Source organism: Rissa tridactyla, chromosome 7 (assembly GCF_028500815.1).
Source record: "Rissa tridactyla isolate bRisTri1 chromosome 7, bRisTri1.patW.cur.20221130, whole genome shotgun sequence".
In the NCBI taxonomy this organism is placed as follows: Eukaryota; Metazoa; Chordata; class Aves; order Charadriiformes; family Laridae; genus Rissa; species Rissa tridactyla.
This window is the reverse complement of record NC_071472.1, coordinates 30,849,458-30,871,602: the sequence shown is the minus strand read 5'-3', so window position 1 is coordinate 30,871,602 and position 22,145 is coordinate 30,849,458. Positions and strand designations below refer to the sequence as shown.

At 38.3% G+C, this 22,145-nt stretch overlaps 1 protein-coding gene across 4 annotated transcripts in view; it reads right to left on the bottom strand.

Annotated features, from left to right (window-relative positions):
• The window catches only part of PARD3B (par-3 family cell polarity regulator beta), a 426,608-nt gene that overhangs the window by 163,989 nt on the left and 240,474 nt on the right, over positions 1-22,145 (bottom strand). For 3 of the 4 annotated variants that reach the window (XM_054210091.1, XM_054210092.1, XM_054210095.1), the window contains one exon: positions 11,273-11,317. The exons of the other annotated variant lie outside the window; for it this stretch is intronic. In XM_054210091.1, coding sequence (XP_054066066.1) covers positions 11,273-11,317 — 45 coding nt within the window. The remainder of the gene's footprint in view (positions 1-11,272; positions 11,318-22,145) is intronic. 4 annotated transcript variants of the gene reach the window in all.

The following is a 22,145-nucleotide window of genomic DNA, read 5'->3' as shown; positions in this document are numbered from 1 at the left end:
AGAAAAAAAAGAAAACTGTCTCCTTCCCCTCTTCAGCCAGTAGCTCATTTAGTTCAGTGCTCTTCTTCCTACGTCTCATACTCCAAAATGTAAGTTAGAGGGCCAGATGTATTATCCGGGAAGTTTTCCAAATTCATTAACTCCTTGGCACCAATGACTTCAGGATAGCCACTGCCAGCACTGAATATTATGCCCAGCAAAAACCCAGCTCCTGGAGGGAAAGGATTAATAAAATGAGGCATTCGGCAGTGGCTGTTGGTCTCTCTGGTCACAACAAGCAACTAAAAGAACGACAGTAGCTGCCAACACTGGTCACAGCCAACTTTTCAGTATCTAGTACTCTGAAGGTCTTTCCTGAACATCTGCACATCATTCACCACAAAGCTTGAAAAGTGCGCAGATACTGCTTGAAGTCAGAGAAAAGACTGGCAGGAAGGCTGTGACTCCAGTTCTAACTGCAGAGGGTGGTAAATGTTACCCAGCGGCGTTAGAATCACATGGGCACTTTCTCCTCAATTACAGAAGGTGCAGTCTGAGGCAACTCATTTTGCTTTCTGAAATGGATGCAGTCTGGCTGTCACCAGCTAAAGGGCTGCTGACTGAAGAGCCTTACAAGGCCCTAGAAATGCAGCAGACCTGATGGATCCAGTTCCTGTTTTCATCTTTCTTCTTAGGGCCAGGGGGGAGCTCCATGAAGGAAACCAGCTTACTATCACTCATAGAGGCACTTTCATGAGCCATCTGTTCGGACACCATTACCAGAAAGGCTCTCTGATTTAAAGATCAACATACAGCAAGAGATCCCCAGAATTTTAAATGTTAAACTTGTTTTGCTAGCCGCCGTGCCTTACTTTGAATCTCCACAGCTTCAATAAAAAGCACACCACATTCCTTACATTCTTCAAACGTCAAACTTATTGTTTCTTATTCTTTGATTAGGGTTAATGCCAGCTGTCCTTTTGTTCAACATTTTGCTATCTCCAATCACTTCAAATTTAGTAACGATTCTTACTGGGTATGATATTCCAGAATCCAGCGATACCAAGATCTCAAGTGGTACTGACCACTTCTGTGGAACTGCAGTACCTATTATCCTGTGTGAAATTCTGCACTAACACAGTTACGCTGCTTCTGCTTTCAGAGAAAGCTTTATTTCTGCCTGATATAGCAACCCTCACATAGACACATCCACCATATTTACAAGCTCTCCTACCCTCACATCAGAGACAACCTGGAATACGAGCCAGCAAGAAGCTCTGACTCAAAACAGAAACTTTCAGCAAAGACATGCAATGCAGCCGGCGCGGCACAGACAGTCACAGGGAAAAGTATCACCGGGTCTCGGGAAGTGAATGCATGTCCCATATAGCCTACAACCGATAACTCGTGCCAGCACCTCACCATGTACTAGAGAGAGTATTTCAGCTTGCAGCAGATAGAGACGCCTGCAGGCATGCCTCCCCTTCACTCCACTGCGAGCTGACACACACAATGTATTTACCAGAGAAAGATGATCACTTATTTCAAATACTAGCAGGCCTTACAGTAAGTGGATGCATTCATTACAGCTATTAAAAGTCTGCACTTTATTTCATTTTATACTACTTAAACATTCTGGGTTTTTTTAATACTCTCTTGACTTGCCTCACTGAATTCTGCACAGAACAATATTCAGCAATACTGACCAGTGGGAGAAATAGCAACTATGAAGTGTGAAAATCAACCCCTCCCCTCACCCCTCCCCTCAAGCCTCAGTAAATATAATGATATGCCCAGAATCACTTCAGGAAATTAAAGAGGAAAGAAAAAAAAAAAAAGAAGTAGAAGAAATATGAATGTATGAGTTGTACGAGTATCTTGGCTGGAAAAAATTCTTGTGTGTTGGATTTTTTTTTTCTTGCTAGTCATTTCTCCTACTTCTATATCATAAGGGAGCTGTAACGTTGGGTAACTGCTGAGCATGAAATATCCCAGGTCACATTAAACAAAGTTCCTGCCCCTTTCTCTGCTCCTGGAGCAAAGAATACTCCCCAAGGAAAAAGGCTGTTGGTTTGCAATCCCTGGATGCCAACAATTCATACTGGGTAGTGCATAATTCCCACATTGGTGAGATGTGATGGAAAAGAAGTAAATCTTTCACCTCTATTGTTTATTTTTGAAGACTGTAGTTGAATATCTGCCAGACCAGGCCTTCTCCTCTGAGAAAAGACCATCATTACTGCCACGCACACTTTCCACTCCAAGTTTACCCACACGTAAAAGCGAGGCATTCCTAACACCCAGAATCATGCTCCAGCATCTTGCTCTAATAAACTTAATGTCGCAGCTTTAGCAGGCATTTCCCTTGCTACGCATTCACAGCAGTGCTCTGTGTAGCTCCTATCTGCAGGAACTCTTGAGTTTCATTTCATGGGGGTCAAATTGAAAGATCTATCTTTGGTACACTTTTAGGGCACAAGCCTCCCTCACAGAGGAGTCCAAGCTGCTCAGGACTTTCGGGCATATGTACATGCACTTCTGTTCTTAAAGTGGGAACATGGAAAGGGCTTTGCTGTTGAAGCTCGGGTCGTTTTACTACGCTTTCGTAGTACAGAAAATTCACATTTGCTGGGTGAGACAGAGTGAAATAAAAGCTTCTGCTCAACTTATGCTTTTACAGGGTCATTTGTTGTCTGGTTCAGCAGCTTTCTGCGATCAGCTGGATTGAAAGAAACCCTATCCAGTCCCTGTGGTTCTTAAGGAAAATTGTCCTCCTTTCTGTCTGAGCTGCCTGTTCACTCTAGCTGGCATGTACAAAAGCTTCTCTCTGCTTGTCAGACTCAGCTGCTCCCAAGGACTACTTAGTCTTCTCTCACTCCTTCGGACAGGACCAGCCCAAACAAAGCTAGAAGGCAGCCATAGCCCTTTAACAGCAAGTAACATCACACAGGGAAAAATACACAAACCCAAGTTTCACTGGCCATTAAACAAACCTCTCAGAAACTCACTTTCAGTTTAGTCTTGAGGACAAGAAATAGAGACTCAAACTTGCTTTCCCACTTCCTTTCTTCCAGCACAAAGACATCTCTGAAGAGCCGCAAATCTTCTTTCATCCATGCCTCCTCCCTCAGATGTGTCTCTCTACCCCCTCCACCCCCAGCCAACTTCCTTCAGCTCAGGCTGATCCCAGGATCAAAACCTGTCAGTTACAAAATCATTCTTCTCTTCTCCTGAACTTCCTTTTTCTTGCTTCCCTTGGCTAAACCAGAATACTATTCTTTTTTGTAGAGTTACTTTTTCTGCTAGGTTAGTTCCCCCCACAACAGCTCATCCTGTCATTGTAAGAACGATAATGCCGTCATAGAGAGAAAGGGGGCAGAGACATGTGGGTAGGCATTTATGAATACAAGGGTATCATGGGGTACTCTCCAGGAGACAGGAAAACATTAAATCAGCTGTGCTATGTTATAAAAACTCTATCACAGATCCTTGAGTTTGCATCCATGCTGCAGTTGGTCTGCCTTCAGCTCTGCTGATCCTAAATCTCACACAAGAGCACTGAGGGAAACAAGTTTCTCCTGCGAGTTTGTCATTGTTCTCAGCAGACCAGATCTATTCACTTTAATGACTGGTTCATCAAAGAAAGATCAATGGGCACTGTTCTGCCTTATCTTAATACAATGCACACTAAGAGTCAGTCACAGAACACAAAGAATTCCTGAAATCAAAGTGAATAAGTGATTTAACAAAAGATTCTTGCAATTCAAGGATGAGACAGCAGGGATGCTCTTCTTCAGTTTGCAGAGGTTTATTGCCATTTTTTAGTCCCTGCTCCCACCACTGGGAGAGTAATTTTATCCATGACAAGTAAAATAGCTTTGGGGAAAAAAAAAAATTTCAATGTTAAGTTTGGCATTTGAATTTAACAAAGATATGGTTTGACTTGGCAGATAAGGTGATTTAATAGGCAGCTGCCTCTGAAAGCCACAGCTGTCACATCCATCCACTTGCTGAGTTTCCCTTCTACTGGCATGCAAACTCGCCTCTCTCAAATGAGTGGTTCAAGTAGATAAGCCCAGCACTATTCACTTCTGTCTTTCTTGTATTAGTTTTTAGCTAGTTTAGCTCTCTCAACCGTCTCACCAGCTAAGCTGTGGGACCGGAATAAAAGAAGTAATGGGAACCAGGCAGCTGTGGTTAGGAGGTATGGTGACTAAGACTGCCTCTTTTGGCAGCAGCAAGCATCAAACCACACCCTCAAGTGAGGGATTTTTATCAACAGATGACTTTTCTCAGGACCTAACAAAAAGGAGGTCACAACAATCATCATCACACAGCTAATAAAGTCTTCAAAAATACGAAAAGAAAGCTGTCAAAGGAATAGTTACAGCTGGTGAGTTACTGGGGGCACACAATGATTCTTCCCAGAGTAAAAATGAGAGCTTGTTTCCCTCCGTAGAGGAGAACCACCTAACTAGTTATCCTGTTTATCACTGTTTATCAGCCACATAGGCCTGGCAGGCAAGGGGGACTGTAAAGACTGCCAGTCTGGCATTCAGAAGAAATTTTGACCAAGAAACTGCTTATCACTCAAATTCAACAATACAACAAGTTCTGTTAATTTAGAATAATTTTTCAAATGACAGGAACTGGTAAGTGTCCAGCCTTCCTTTTCCTGAGCCAGTGAAAAATCAAACTTCTCATGCAGAAATACACACAACTGGGGGAGGAGGAGGGGAGAGGGAAGGAAGAGAGAGATTGCCATATCTGTCCCATTTTTAATAGCCTCTTAAAAATAATCAATATCTGGAATGTCCAGTTTGAGCTAAAAAAAAAAATATTAGAACTTGACAAGAGTTCTAATTTTGTTTTCATCTTGTTTCAATATACTTTCCTGTCTCTGACAGGTTAAAATACATGAAGTTCCAACAGACAAATGAAAGTTTTTCTAACTGAACATTCATACTTCATATTTAGCACTCTAAATACTAGATAAAATTAAAAGTGCATTTTTCTCAATGCTAATTCTTAAGAGTCAGCTCATGAAAGTTGGAGGCTTGGGATTTATTCCTACAGAATTTGACCATTAAGACATGAAAAAATCCTGCGGCCCAGCAGTTCAATATTATGCTGTCCTGTCCCATAGACTGGGTCACAGCATAGTTTTAGTTCTTTTACAGCCAGGCAGCGTTAAACAACCGCCACCATCACTCACAGCTCTAACCAATGTAGATGGTTAGGACAATCTACAACGTGAAAACCATTATACATATTAAAACCAAAACAAAACCAAACACAAACCAACCTTAAAAAATGAAGTCCATTTAAAAAAGGGTAGTAAAGCCATACTGGCGTAGAGTATTAAGTAAATTAATGTATCATCCTAGTGTCACTAGACAAGCTGTGTTTGAAGATAAGAAAAAAAACCCCAACAGTAGGCAGAGATTCAATGAAAGCTAAGCATTTTAACTTTTGGACTAGAAGTCCTTATAAACCCCAACAATATAATAGAGTCAATATAACGTCTTTGACTTTAGACTTTACCAAATGTAAGTATAGAAGAAAACATTAACTCCGTAAGTGACCTGCAGGAAAAATTAATCTTATTTTTTGTTTCTTGGCTGCATGAGTCAATACAGACTCTCAGATGACAACAATTTATTTGGAACTATATGGTCAAAAGTACACTTTGCTTGGAGAATCATAATCAAAGTTGATAATAATAACAACAACAACAATATTATTAAAAATATCACCACCACTAGGAAAGAATCATCCAAGGAGAGAAGCCCAAAGTGAAGGTAACAGTAAAGAATGAAAATCTTGCAAAAATATTCCCAGTAATAAAGCATCAAACTTAACCCATAGCTTAAAGATTCAAAGCTTAAAGAGGCATGGGTTATGGGTAATACAGTGTACTGAAGCATCATAGAGAGATACTTGCATTTCGTTTTGTGTCAGTCCAACTGAAACAGCACCAAGCACCCCACTGGCTGAATTAAAGGAAAATCACATTGCACAGCTTCCAGTGCCACCATAGTTTGCTTGCCCCTAGTACCGACGCCAAGATATAGAGGTTAGGTTAGGCTACATTGGTATTGCTAAGGTATACTGCAGGCTGCAAAGTAGGCAATTCCTCTTCACCCTCATAAGAATGATTGACACAGCCAAGTATTACACTCTTGTTATCAAAGAGAAATAAAATGAACTAAGATCAGTCTTTTTTCTCCTCTCACAAATGCAAAGACAAGTGTCAGATTCTATGTGCCACATGCTTTCACTTAGATAGTGGCAAGGTCCTTGTTTGGACAGGCACTTCACTTGCATACGCCAGGCAGCTCAGCCATTTACATGAGTCTTTTCAACTGTGGATCTAGTTACTATATATAAATCCTTCTGAACTCAGTACTAACCCAATGCCCCCTTTGAAAAGCTCAGCTTTAATAACATCTACAGCAGTGAGAAGGGTTGTTTAATAAAATTATGAGATCTGACATGAGGAGAGGAGAACACCACTTCCCTAAGCACCTCTTTGACATAATTGTGTTACCTGCAAATCAAAAGCAAAACAGAAGCCAAACTTACTACAATGGCACTAGTCTCATTCTCAAACAAGACCAGCAGCATCCACTAAGCTTTCTGTAGTCCTTCCTAACCCCACTATTAACCCCCAACAAAATCCTTGATTAAAAGAAAGCCTTTTGTGCTACGTAAGCACGCATAAACCACTGGATTTTACTGGTGTTCCAATAGCTCAATCTTTGCACAATTCCTCCAGTTAAAAAAAAAACCAACAACAACAAACCTCTCCAGTTTTGTCTGCCCTTCCAAGTCTGAACTCAAATTGCAGCAATAAGCTTAGCCTAGCCATTACTCACACTTTTACTGGAACAACCTTTAACACACTGGATTCTGCCTGCACCAGACCTTATTTTGACCCTGCACCAGACCCTACTTTGTCACTGCAAAAGACAAAGCTGGAGTTCTTAAAATCATAGTTTATCTTTATATTTGCAAATTTAGCAGTGGCTGGGCACACCTGAATATACTAGCATGTAATCAACTACACTGTAAGTGTTACAATAGCTCTTCTGCTCTCACAAACGCTTCTTAGAAATGGCTCAGGAGTTAGGATACACCAGGCACAGCTTCCAGAGGCAACCTGTAGCCATCTTACAATAGAGGCTCAGAGCAGAGATGGGGATCGTCCTGTGCCACTTGAACTTTAAAGCCAAAGGTGACATTCAGCTTACACTTGTATAGATGCAACCTTAGTATCTCACAGACTTACTTCACCTACCAATGCAACCATGGCTTTCTCAATAGGCCAGAGAGCCTATCCTGAAGGTAACGGTGAAGCTTAATCTGTAGCACCTTCCATACCCTATTCCAGTGGGTCATATAAAATCTACGAATAAGCCTAACTTTTCAACCACTCCTGTGTCCTAAAGTATAATCTTAGTCCTCATCCTAGCCATACAAAACCTCAGTAAACTTTATTTAATGCATAATACATCCTGGCATTAAAGGATGAAGAGATACAGCAAGATCTTTAACCTACCTTATTCCAAACTATCTCCAGTCCCAATCTGAATCCTAATTTAAGCACAACTTGAAGTTTACTCCTTTTAAACTCCTAGTTTGCCAATACATGAAGCAATAGGGACTGGAGGTCTACCAGACATGTCGGCACTCAGACCTCATCAAAGCCCTGACCTTGCAGGATTTAGCTGTATGCCTACCTCTTCAAGCCTTCTTTTCCAGAACACTCATCCTACCCACAGGCTGAAACAGTAACCTGGTAACCATACTGTCAGCAAAATTAACAGTAAGGAAGTCCTGGTGTCAGTGGTCAGTCTGGCCTAAGCCACGACAAAGGGGCAGAACCTGACCAGCAGCATCCTTCAAAATATCCCAACGGGCCTTTTCCTACTCAGGACCTAAGCCTATGTCTTGCCATATAGCATTAATTCCAATTCAGCTTGGTAACAGAGCTACCCCTGTATTATTCAGTCTTGCCACTACTAATCCATAGCCCAGTCACATGTTCCTCACATAGCAGCGAGCAAGAAAATAAGATCTTCAACTCATCTTGTCTCAAAACTGTCTTGAAACATAACCACAGCCAAAAGCATGGTCTAGTGACATTAAAATAAAAATAGGAAAGCTTTTTTGCCCATTTTGCTAATTAATATGTCAGAGCTCATAAAGACAGACCCATCAGCTTTTCTCCAGCACTGCATCATCTGAAAGAGCTGTGTCAGCAGAGACCTCACAGCAGACAGTCAATACATACTAAAAGTGTTCTAAGCAGTAAATCAGAACACAAAAAAAGAATTTCAGAAAAAAAATAAAAATAGCTGTGAAGAATTCAGTACTCTCTTTCAGTATTTGATATAAATCAGGTTATATTTGATGTACAAGAGTCTTGCCCTTCCTTATGAAGGATATCCTCCTAGCTGTCCTGGAATTGCTTTTCTAAAAGTCTAAGAGTTCATGGAAAAACTGAGCTAAAGTTTTCTGATTTTTCATCTTTGCAATTTTTCAGGGATCTTCTTTGCTTTACAATAGAGGCTCCACTTGCCTGCTTCTCATTCTCATTGCTGAAACTGAGTTTAGGTAATACGGATGCGCCATTGCTGAGCACACGCAGAGCTTACAGAGGACAAAATCCTCCTTAGAGGATTCAGAGAAGATGCCTTACACACACATGCTGAAATATGGTCTTTTCCAGAATGGGCTGAGTAGGTAGCATCAATACAGTCGTGCTTTTGCCAATGGTATCGTGGAAAACGTTTGCAACACTCGGAACACCTGTAAGCACTGCAGGAATCAATTCACAGATGCACTTCTGAGTTCTGGTGAAACACACCAACGAGTCTCCAGCCATCTTCCCATAGAACATGCTTATAAGCTCAGGATATGTCCAGACACGCTTCTAAAAATCAAATCTACCTTTTAAGGAAAAAAAAAAAACGAGCAAAAAGGAACTGCTGTTTGTGGGTGCAATATATAAAAAGACAGAAAGATGGGGCTACACATACAGAGCCTTCTAATGCCTTGGTCTTCTGCAGAATTGTGATAAAGCTTTTTGAAATGAATGCATGCTACTAACTCCTGCTCAGTAACACGTAATACGTGAGGGATAAAGTAGCTATACCAAAATCTGAGACTAAATGCCTGAAGAGCCACTGCCCCAGAAGGAATAGAAAGGATATTTCCCTCGAGAGAATTACTCAATTGTGTATTTTATAGAACAAGTCATGTTGAAGGAGAGAAGGGATAATTGCATTGATTGTTAGTAGGTGATAATTAATTCTGTAGAGAAATATGTTTAATTTCCTGAAGTCTTGAATAGGATGGAAACTCTTAGTTCTGTAATGAGAAAATAACAGTGTTTGCTCCCAGCACAAGAAGCTGCAATGTCTTCCTCAGCGTGTTCTTAAAAAAGGTACCTATAAGGAAGGCAGCACAATGAACGACGTTAAAACAAGAGTTCTGTGATGTGACTGAATGCCAGCAAGATGCGTATATGACATATAATCCCAAAAAGCATACAGTAAAAAGAGACCAGAGAAAAAGAACACTGTGTTCTTGAACAAACCTTTAAAATAAATATTTGAATGGAACGATGAGAAAACTGAAACTGCTGCTTGATTTCTCTTTATGAAGGGTTAGGGAATGGAACAGAGAGAGGGGAGAAATATTTTGCAATAGTAATTGAACAGTATTTAAAGTGGACCAAGAACCAAGAAAGATCATTTACACTCCAACCTTCTCAGAAGTCAGCTGCTTCCTTTTATTCTGAAGGGGAAAAAAAAGAAACAACCTGCAGGATTTTTCACGTCTAATCCTTAGGTGATCTGTTGACCACTGATTTTAGTCTAGGAAAAAAGCTCTTAGGTACATGTAAAAGGTCTATGAAGGATAAGTACAGCAAACAAGCCAAAGTTCAATAAGCATGGGTCCACATTTTCATATAAAATTCGTAGGTGTCTTCAAATAGAAAAATTTTCAAAGCCATGTTTTTCAAGAATACGGAGAAGTGTGCAGAAGAAAGATCAAATGCCGCTAAAAGTGATATTATAAAGCTTAATGTACCTATAACAACAGATTGCCAAAGAGTTATGATCTCACCAAGTTTCCTTCCAATATTCTTTGATAACAGTGAATTCCACTGATCTTTGGAAAACTGCATGATGTTGCAATGTTTGTAGTAATTTTTCTGCACAGGAAAAAAACTCAAGGGCAACACCCATAGCTTCTTCAAGTTGACAAGATCATTTCTCTTAAACTTTCACATTCCCAAAACAAGAAGTTGAAAGAGTTTTTCCTCCCCAGGAATGATAATGTTACAAGACATATGAACTACCCCTTGATTCAGAAAGAGAATCCAAGAAGTTCACAGACTTAGGAAAGATGCCAGAAAAATTTAAAAAGAATTTATCTACTAAGTTCAGGAGAAGGTCTTCAGATAAGGAAAATCCACACCAGAGAAATAAAGAATTAAAGAAGGACACCCCGTTGCACAGAGAAGGAACACCATAAACAATCAGGAATCTCATAGTTGACCTTCCTTTACATGAACTCAGCTTTTTAGTTCTATCAAAGGAGTGGAAAAAGGCAACGTGCAGTCACGCTACGAAGGGGCAGCCTGAAACTTCAGGGTTTTCTGACATCAGAAGAGATTGCTGAATAACTTGAGTTCCCTAGAAAGTTTAAGGTTTCTTATGTATTAAATAAGTAGGTACAGTAATGACAGCACTATGGACTGATTCCTTTTCCTACTACGGCCTGAAAAGTCTTAAGAAAAAATAAATTATTTCTACTGCACAAGCACAATGGAAGGACAAGCTTTGGCATTCTTTTTTTTTTTTTAATCTGGAGAATTTTTTTAGTGTTATCTTCAATATTCCTGGTAATGGAAGTGGACCTCATAGCAACGAGAAAAAGCAGGAAATGTTTATATCTTTCAAAATACATATAGTTTAAGTCTCCACACTCCACAAGACACGTTGTACTTGCGCTTATTTGAAAGAGCATCTTCTTCAGCTTACAACACCTGCACTGAAAAAATTGTTACAGCTCTTTCTGCAAATAACTCCGCTACCTGCACTGCCTGGCAGAGAACAATCCCTAATTCATCATTGTACAACTTGGAGTCAATGCATACAAAGTAATGCCTTAATTTGCAGCTCTTTTAGTCACCACAGGTTCTGTAAGCTGATTTCATTTACTGCCCATATTACTTTCAAGTTGCTGACTTTTCCTCCAAAATAGGGGAACAGCTTACCCGACTTGTGTCCGGCCAACAAACCAACTTTGCTTTCATCTGCCACTGGAGGAATAAAAGAAAAGACACAAAGATCAGAAACTTATTTAAATTCACAAGCCTTTGAAACACTGTCAAATTATTTCAGACACACAGCATCCTGAATCTTTAAATTATAATAATTTTTAAAAAGCCTTTTTTTTTTCTTTTTTTTTTTTTTTACCTAATCCACCTGGGATGCTTCAAAGTCCAAATATCTGAATGAAAGCCCACTGAAACCAATAAAAGGACTACCAGCAGTCCTTGTGGGTTACATATCAGGACCTCAGCGCTTACACACTGAAAACTCAGTTGTCAGAAGAGCAATTGCATTTGTAAATAACTCATCTTGCCAGACAAATCACAGGGCATAGGAGAGTTGTAACATTTTCAGATCAAAAACCTCAATTGGTCAAAAGAATCTAGATGTAGAAACCTTTCCATCTGCAAGACACCTCACTGACTCACAGGACCCTCTGCTGACAACGAGGTCTCCCAAAAATCGATTTTTTTGGAAGCCTTGTGCTTTTTTCTATGTTATGATTTATCTGTAAACCGTACCTTTTGTAGTATTTCACAACATATAAAGAAAGATGGTTCCAGTAGCAGCAGTTTGCAGACAGACTAGTGGTGGAGCAAATTCTGAACGTAACAAAAATTCTAATTTTTCTTCAGTAACTGTATTTCGGTTTATTATCATGTATCTCATGAAACTAATTAAAACACTCTCCCAGAGGGCTGAGGGGAAGAACCAATCACCAGTTCTTAAAATGAATTCTATGCAAAGAAATGGTGCTAATGTAACGTTAGGGATGATAAAACAAGCACAGGAAATGAATGTTAGGGTTGAAAGCTTATCCTTCAACCCTGCCTGCCCAAGCACTCCCTTATATTACGTCTTAGAATGTGATTTCTTTGTATGATAAAATAAATTGTCAAGTCATACCAAAAATACTATAAATGGGAACTCTTACACAAGCTTTGCATAGTGGTCACCTTAAAAAGCTTACATGCAGAGTTATCGGTAATGATCCAGGAATGTGCTGTTTTCTACCCAGGAAAGAGCAGTGCAGTACTTGGTGACATTTAGGAGCTACTACTGGGAAAATATCACAGTAAATGTTTTCTTATGTTGCCTCCCCACTTCACTTTTAGGGAAGCTTTTCCCCCCAGAAAACAGAATGAGATTCAGGACTGGGATTCACAACTGGAATCGTGAATCCACAACTGACCAATGTATCTCTTCTATACGTATTTAATCTGATTACCGTCTGATTATCAGCAAAACTGACATGGTGTAGTTTTGTTGTGGGATGTAGATGCTAATAAAGTAAGACTAATACTGTATGTGACATTACGCAGAGATGCTGCAAAACGAAATAGCAGTGGCGCTAGTCAAAATTAGAAGTGGAACCAAAATTCAAGGCACTACCGTACTCCTTCTCGTTTAACTTTTCTTCTAGTTTTTTCTAGTCCTTGGAAATAACTGTTTACCTCCTTGCTATGCAGTTTGATCCTATAATGCAAAATGACCAGACAAGGATTTGCTATAAGAATAGTTCAAATTCCTTTTCCTCCTCCTTCCCCCCAAATTTATCTCTAAGCAGAACAACGATGGAAAACTTTAGTCCCAAAGGTTAGTGTTTTGACAAGTTATGATTGTGTGAAAACAAGGGATTATAATGGAAACTGATTTGCAACCTTAATTATAGCAGTCACTAATGGCAACCACTATAATATATGATAATTACTTAGAGTAGGTTATATTACAGTACATAGGAGCTTTAAAAAAAATAGATACCAAGGTTCACAGCATTTTTTAAAAACTATGCTGATGACTTGGTTTGCCTGAAACTAAGTTTTACATTATTAAAAGCGATAAATCCATTTAACTTAATCACACTTTACACACCAGCTTCACACACAAAAATTAGATTTTAATACTGGAGGGGAAAAAAGGAAGAATAAAATGATTAGAAAATGAAAAATAATCTTACCAGAATACAAGGTTAGTGTTATGAGTTTGAGCACACACACACAAAAATGGGGAAATGCAAAAATTAAAGTTTTATAGAAGAGTTTGAGCAAAAAATGTGTGCCCCTCCACAGGGCAACTTTCATTTCACGGGATATTACACTTAGGCAATGACTTCTAGGTTTGCCATCTTTCATTAGAGAGAACAGGAGTGGCACAGACAAGTCCATTGGATGAGAATCCCATTCCTTCCCTTATTTCCTCCGGGAACAAGGAGAAGATGACAGAAGAGAAGGAAAAGGCTAATATGAGATAAACACTTTGTATGCCAAAGTTGGAAACTCTGTAACTGAAGATTTCATTTAGGAAGTATATAAGATGTCCTATTCCACAAAACAGCACTTGAAAACACTGCTCTGCATGATGTTAAAAATTCATGCAAGCATTCAGTTATGACAAAAATAGTATTTCCCTTCCCTGGCCATCTTCCTTGGCTTTTGAAAAATTTCTTTTCTAAGATTCTACTAGTGTTGGCTTATCTTTGCAGAAAGGCACCCAAAGTATTTTAAAGAGGGAAAAAAATACTGTCTACACTTAAAACTCAAGTAAAAAAAAAAAAAAAAGAATTATAATTATTTTTATATTGCAACATCAAAGAGTAATTACATTGCAACTAACTATGAAAAATTTCAGCTCAAGAGGATCACACTTGGGAATCTGCAGTGCCAGGCTGGAACCTATCAGGAAAACATTTATAACAAAATTTAAACTGTAATTATTTTTATGAGGACACTAGAAATACTATTCATTCTTGAGCTTGAATTGTTAAATGGAAAACATTTTTTAAAAATGAAACCACCTAATTTGGGAAACGTAGACACAAAACTCAAACAATAATATGGGAAGGATCAATGCAAGGGGGTAAATACATTCACAAACAAGAAGAAACTTCTTAACTTGTAAATCAAACAAACACTTTACGTTTTGAAACATCCCTGGAACTCCAGGGGATGTTAGTTCACAAAGTTATTAATGTTTGTCAATATAAAACATGCTAGCTCTTTTAAAGTAACATCTATAATCTAGGAACCGCATTTTCACCACAGAAGCCAGTTACGTGTTCATCGTCAGTACTTAAAAGCAATTGCTGAAATAAAAGTGACAGAAGTTCTACGGCTATTTAATAAAAGCGTGGACATTTGGGGGACTGGCAAAACCACAGATTATGAAAGATGGAATATTACTAAAACAAACAAATCTTTCCAGCTGATAGCAAACAATTGCTACTTTTTTTTCTTTTCTTTTTTTTTTTTTAAACTATGCCAACAACCACAACAAATGGCAAAACCCCCCACCCTCTGTGCCACGAATTATCAGATGTATTAGGATATCCTGTGGTAATATTCTATAGTGTTGTTTTGTTTTAAGAAAATAAGCAGTACTGTTCCTCAAAAAGCACCCAACAATGCATCCATGTCCTTCCACATAATCTTTTGATTGCCATTTTCTGTACCTACTCAAGATAACCAAAGTAGCCATTTTATTTGAACTGCATAATTTTCAATGGTTTAGTACACAGCAAGCCTTCTGTGCTTCCTCAAAGTTTGCATCACAATACAGTCCAGGTTTACTTAAAGGTCAACAAACTACTCCCCCACTAGGGTTTAGAAAAGCACAAATGAATGCTGCCGCCAACTGTCATAACCAATTTCTGTCTTTTTGCCCCATTCAACCGCTATACCATTATACTATTTTTCCGCAAAACAAGGAGTTACTACTGTTCACAAGATACAGCTTACTACTATTCAACTTAGTGCCTCTTTTCTGAAGGATCCGTTTTGCACATTGACTAAGAGCTACTTAAAATCTTCTAAACATGGCAAAGTTACTTGTACTTCTGCTGGACAAACTGACACATACCTTTGAACACCGGCTGCAGGTCTGCACTCAGAAAAGAAGCAAACAAGCATTAAAATGACAATCAATGAGAAATAATAAGAAAAGAGACTGAAACATCAAAGAATTTCCTAGAAAACAAATTTCCTGATACCTTTATTAGCCTATAGGAAGTCCAATATAAAATTTTTACACGTTAATCAATTAACAAGGGCTGTATTCCCAAACCACACGCTTCCGTGCTTTTTAGAATCCATCAGTTTCTAAGGTATAAACACACGAAAATAAAGCAAAGCTACAAATTGGTCACTGTTTTTTCTGATGAATTGTATCCTTACCCAGCCCTTTCATCATAATGAAGGCACTGCATCATCAATTAATTTTAGTCAATGACAGTGCCGATGACATAATTCTCCTGCCATTTTTATTTTCTTGGTAAAGCGCTTCCCCATCTAGGAGCAGCATAAATCACTCAGCAAAACTGTGTCGAATGTTGGCTCACAACCATCACTTCGAAAACGCTGCTTGTTATTCTAGGTTTGCCCTGTAGTACTGCATAAAAAGACTACAGGCTTTTATACTAAAATCTACAGGAGCAATAAAACGTGTGTATTAGGAAGGGTAAACTTGCACTGTCTTGAAATATTTTCCTTCAGTAATTCCCCCTCCTCCCATCTTTAGCGACAGTGAAACTTCACATACGGTTCCCATCTCTCCTGTTCTGGGATCACCTGGTTATCCACCAGCTACTCGTTCTTGAAGGATTATGAGTCCTTGACAAATTCTTGTTCACTTCGATGTTGACAAGCAGTGAGTCTAGCAAAAAGCTTGCACAAGGGCCAAAGATAAATTATACTTATGCAGTAAAAAAGGTAAACCTTTTCCAAAATGGCATCTAACACAACATTTGGGATGCCTTGTTCAGCACAGTCAAAGACAGGAATAAATCACATCCAAACCAAGATTCTGGATTCTTTTTCTCACCTGTAAAAGGTTTTCTCTAATGAGATTTTTCAGAACAAGTTTGTTAGAACTGATTTAATACTTCAATTCAATTGTATTCAGAGAAGGTCCCCAAGGAATACATCTTGTGTGTCAGCACACGAGAATGAAAATGCCTATGCCTGCATTCGCTATTACTACTACTTGTTATTGAAGAACCACCAGTACAGTTGATGCTGTCCACATTTACCTTAAAATGAAAGATTTTCTCATGGCAGAAAATAACATTGCTTTAAAATTTCACCACCAGCGTGATGGAAAGTTCTTCGCTTTCTTCTACTGGCACAACAACTACTCATTCCTGAAGGTCATGCTGCTAATTGAGGCCATCACGGCTTCTTTTACACTTTTGTTGCCTTCTCTAATCCTCTCTCACCTCTGTTCCAGAGAAACTGTATTGGGCTAAAACTTATCCAACTCCCCTGTTACACATCTCCCGCATGTCATTAACACTTCTTCCAAACTCCAAGGGTTAAACCACAAGTTCCTAATCTAATCTGTCATTCACTGGTTGAAAACACTGATAGGGAACAGATTTAAGACAAAGCGTGGGGAACATTTTTATAACAAAGTGGTCTTAAAAGTTACTCCATTATCATCTGTACTTCGTTTCTCATAGTAGCTATACATTAACTTAATTGCTATTTTCTCCCCCAACACTTTAATAATCTAAGTGCATTAGCAGATCAACTCACTTCAAACTTACACTAAAGCAGCATAAGAAGCTACCACCTCAACCATGTGTTACCCCTTTTCTCAGCTCTATCACCGTCACAGCTCACACAATGCGCTCAAGTCTGCTCCACAGCAAGCTTCCTTGAATCTTAGAAGAGTTTCTACAAAACAAGTTGATATTCCCTTCTGCCCACTTCTCCCTTTATGCCACAGCTCACCTTCTCCTCAATTGCATCAATGCAGATTCGGTGTAAAACTGAGTAACGCAATTGACCTTGTTACAAGCCATTCTTTTCATACAGAATAAACCTAATTTCAATCTCATTTCAATTCAATTCAACTCACAGTGTCCCTATCACTTAATAAATGATTTTGTTTCATTCCCTACTTATAAATCTTACAAACAGAAATTTGAAAGTCATTTAAACTAAGAAAATTGCCGTGTTCATTTCTAAAAATTTATTCTGCAGAGTGACCTCAGAAAATACACATCTAATCTGACAGTACTAGGAAGTTATTCATGACACAAACTAGAATATTTTTAAAATATCTGATTCTTGATCCCAAAGACAAATCACAGCCATAAGCAATATAGTTTTTCCAAAACTCATGACATTTTTGTTTTTGAATGGTTTTTCTCTTCAAGAGACGATCTGTTAAATTACTGTTATAAGCCAGTAACATTGAAAAGCCTGTTCGAATTCTGAGACATCGTCTTCTCCATTTCCTCATTAATGTTCTAATGAGCTTAACTGGCTCCTAAATGCAGTTCTGAAGTTGGTTTCAACCCAAAGCAACCCGACAAGTGTATTCCATACATACAACATAGTTAACAAAATGATGATTTTAAAATACCAAACTACTTTTTGTCCCACTAATACCAGAACTCTCACTAAGGACCTCCCAAAATGTATACTTTTAAGTGTATCTGCATCAAAATATTGTTTAAAAAAGTAATCTCCATTAGCTCCGCCTGGTCCTCATTTGGTTACATTTTGAGATATTTATTTCAATATCCAAAATTACACTCAGAGTAAGAACAATCTGTTTCAGAGCAAACCACAGAATAGCTAATAGCTAGTACCATCTTGATTGCATTTTCCACATCCTTCTGGATGTGAAAAATTGGTTTCTCTTTGTTTCAAGGTGTTTTAAAAGTATGAACTGTAATCGAATGCATCCCTTCACTAATAAAGAAATTGGCATTTAGTTAAATATTGGCTTCCTTGCAGAATACTCCATACCTTATATCTTGCATATTCACGTGCTAATTATTCCTAAATACATACATAAGTTAGCCAATATCTTTAATAAATATGCCCCAAGGTTAAGGGACTCTGAGTATGTCTAATGATGTTTTAGCAAATAATATTTCACTCACATTTAAAATCCAGTAAAGGACATTTCCATTTCTTCAGGCTGTAGAGTTTAATCAGTTAAGATCTATGGGTTTCTGCTTTTAATGGGGAAAGGAAGGGGGAGTTGAACAGAACCTTAGGATAGCGGTCACGGGTTATTATACCAACATCCTCAAATATAACATAGTACTTTGCCTGAATTGATACACAAAAAAATTGCTATATATTCATATACTCACACGATTCAATTTCATGTTGCTTCAGGTTAAAACAAGCCACACTTTCATGTGTTTGAATACAATTCCCATGACTGTAGTTTTTACAGTGCATTTATGCATAGCCTAAATCACTCCTGTGCATAAAAATGTACGGAAAATAAGGGTGCTGGAGATAATAATAAAACACGTTCTTTCCTTTCTTTTTCTTAGAGCACACCAATTTTCACCTTCGAATACAACATTAAAAAAAACCATCCACATTGCCATTCATTCTCCACAAAAATTACCTTTTAAATACAGCTAAAAGAAAGAAAAAACACTACTGAAAATGGATTCTGATGAATTATTATATAGAAATTCTTCTCTAGACAACTTTGGTAATGTATGAGAAAACGTGTGTGTATAGAAGATTGTTAAAGGAAAGGGAAAATCATCCTTCCAATGACTTGTATAGAAACCATTGATTTCTTCTTCATTTTCAATCTGCCGTTAAGTTTCAGAAAAAGCGTACCACTTAGGTGAGAAAGGACAACACAACATTTATTTCTAGCATTTCTGGATTTGTTTTGCTTATTTTTAACACTATGCTGTAAGCACAAGTCCAAACTTGGCATGCAGTCTAAATCTTAAATATAGGCACGCACTCTAAGTCAAACATCGGTTGGTCCTGAACAAATTCTTGGAATCACGGCGTAAGGAGAATCTTTTCTTTGCTAACATATTCAAGCACCATCATCCATAACAAAAAAATGTATGCAACTGAGTGGATGTGTCAGGTGCCAGGATCAGCAGAAGGGCTCTTTTGTCACCGCCAGTTCAAAATAAAAGTAGAGAAGGCAAAGAAAAGATATACCATAAGAGACAGGATATGAACTCTACCAGCGATCCAGAAAGTGCCGTCATTATCTCAACACAGCGGCATGGAAGAACATTAGGACTGATAAGGAACTATAATATGGATATTATAGCTGATATGGAACTAATCTGTACCCTATTATTCTGGATGAAGCTGTACATTTTGAGAAGCCTTTGACCACTGTGTAAATGAGGGATGCTAAAGCAGGGAACCAGTAACCCTGTCTCCATACACTTTGTGCAAGAACACCTGTACGTATTAGGCAAGGTTCTGCTCATGTCTGCAAAACCAAAGAAATTACCACAGTACTTGCCTTTTTGCATATTTTTTTTTAATTTCTATGACAGTAACTCAGTAACTCACACATGCCACTAATTTTATTTTATTTCTTTTAAAGTAGACTCAAGCAAAAACGAACTCATCTACAAATAGCTTGAGTCCTTCAAATACACCAACTTCAGACAATGCTACTTTTGGATTCACGCTATTTGTGAATTTAGCAGTTAAGACTTGTATCAGCTCATACGACCCATGGCATGTTCACGACCGCGTAGACCCCTGCCTAAATAACCAGGTGGCAGTGGTTATGCCTTCTGCTCCTGTCCAGCTGCCCAATGTGCAATACAGAAATGCACCAAGAGTCAATAAACTAAACCATATCTGCCCTGCTGGCAAGCAACCTACAGATTTGCTTCGGAGAATGACAATGACAAATTGATTCAACGTGTTAGCAGTACTGAACACGTTTTGATCACCCATCCTTATTTCCTGATATTCACCGAGGATATTAACTTAGAATTATAATTATTATTATTATTATTTTGTAAATAGATATAACTGGAAAACAGATTAAGCACTCAAAGGTTTCTGGGCCTAAAATATATAAAACTGAAAAGATAAACATCAATGTTAAATAGGTTTGCATTGTGAGTCTATGTAATTATAGACTAGTCTTTACTTAACAGATTTGCTTCGTGTGTATACATCAACCCTCATCAAAGCCAGACCCTTACTATACGATTTCATTAGATCCCTGTTTTAATGAATTTACTATTTACTCATAAGGTTCCAAATTTGTAGCAATATCTGGATTCTTGGGTCTCTTGTGTTTAAATTTTTCTGTTGTCTGCCTTTGATGATCCTTCTGATGGTGATGCCGTTATGTAATTCATGCCTCTGTAATCTTATAATTAGGCAATGGATGCATGACACGAGTTTCAAGGTAAAGTAGAATGTTTCCTAGCTGAATAGCAGTACAGATTTCACATTTATGCCCTGTATTACACCAATTCGGTTGTCTGCTAAGTTCATGATGTTATCCTGGTCTAGAGACATAGAGGTGATTTCTGGACCTCTGAGACAGCTTGATTTAAAAGGAAAGAAGCTGCATCTAAGTCACATTTTATAAAGTCTCAGAGCTCTCCCCCTGGACTCTAATTCTGTGATTTTTTTCTGCTCATCGTGTTAGATTTATTTTGGAAAGGACTGGAAAAAGTTGAGAATAAAAGCAAAATAATAACTGGGCAGCATCCCATCACTGCTTAGAAAAAGAGGGCCTAACCGTTACAAGCATTTTCAGATAGGCAGCACCTCCACTTTGTTACCAAATCTGCTCCATAGTTCCTCTGTGGTGCTGAACAAATCTTTCTCACAAGCTCAGCTCTGGGTCTGGAAGATGAAGACAGCAGCACTTCCCATCTTTTTTTTTCCCTTTTTTTTTTTTAATTTTTTTTATTGTGGCAAAGAACACACTGAAATCAATGATGGGTACACAGCTGCACGTTGGGATGAGAAGCTACTATGGGTCACGACTGCAGTTAAGTAATGAGCAAAGTATAAAAACAAACTAAGAAATAACTTCCCTTTGCCAAAAATCCATTTTGGAATGTGCATTATATAAGTGCTCTATTTGGAAGCACAGGTTTATATACCAAATTTTTGGGATTTTATTTGCATTAGGAGAATTTTATATTGCAGTTACTTTATTTAAGATTTCCACATTTCTTTTCCTTTTACCCTTCCAGCCAGAAGCTTCTGTTTAAAAATCTTTCAAAAGGTGGAAAGTTGAGCATGGTACTTCACTGCTTGCTAGAGAATGACCGCAAAAAGTCCTAGCTTTTATCTTCCTCAGTTTCTTTATTTTCCAAGCTATGTGCAAGCAATTTTACTTCACCTATTGTTATTTATATAACACAGGATGGGTACAGTTCTTTCATAGTCCTTCCAGTCCTTTAAGTGATTCTCTCAGGTATTTTCACATTTCCATATACGAGAAGGATAAAACATTAGTGCCTCCAATCAGACTGATTATTATCCCTTTTGGTTTTTACTTCCATAGCAGAAGGGGCATTTTCAACAGCTACCTTCTACGAGCAACAATTTTTGAAAGATCTTAAAGACATCTTTGAACCCAATCTTGATTTTATTTTTTGCACCCAATTTTATTTTAGTTTTTAGCCACTATTATTTAGCGACTCTCATACATTCTCAAAACATTTTTTCTGGGTGTCAAGAGCAGATTGCTTACACGAATTTGAATCTCACGCTAAAAATGAACACAGACCAGGACCAAAGGAAGTCCAAGTTTCCCAGCAGTTCTGAATATGCTCCCAAGTGCACTCCCATTGCCTAACTTTACATTGGTGCTTGTGAGCATTCTTTCCAGTCACTTCTGTGGGAGCTGTAAGTAAACCTTTCTGAAAGAAGATTCAGTAAAGCTGAACTTAATTTTTTCTAGTAGGCTACATACAAGATATGTTTTGACTCAAGTCTATAAAGTCATTCCCTTGTTGAGGAGCATTTCCATTCTTAAAAAAAAGAAAAAGATTATCTAATGCATTACTCTTCGTCAAAATGGTGGAACAGAACTGCAAAA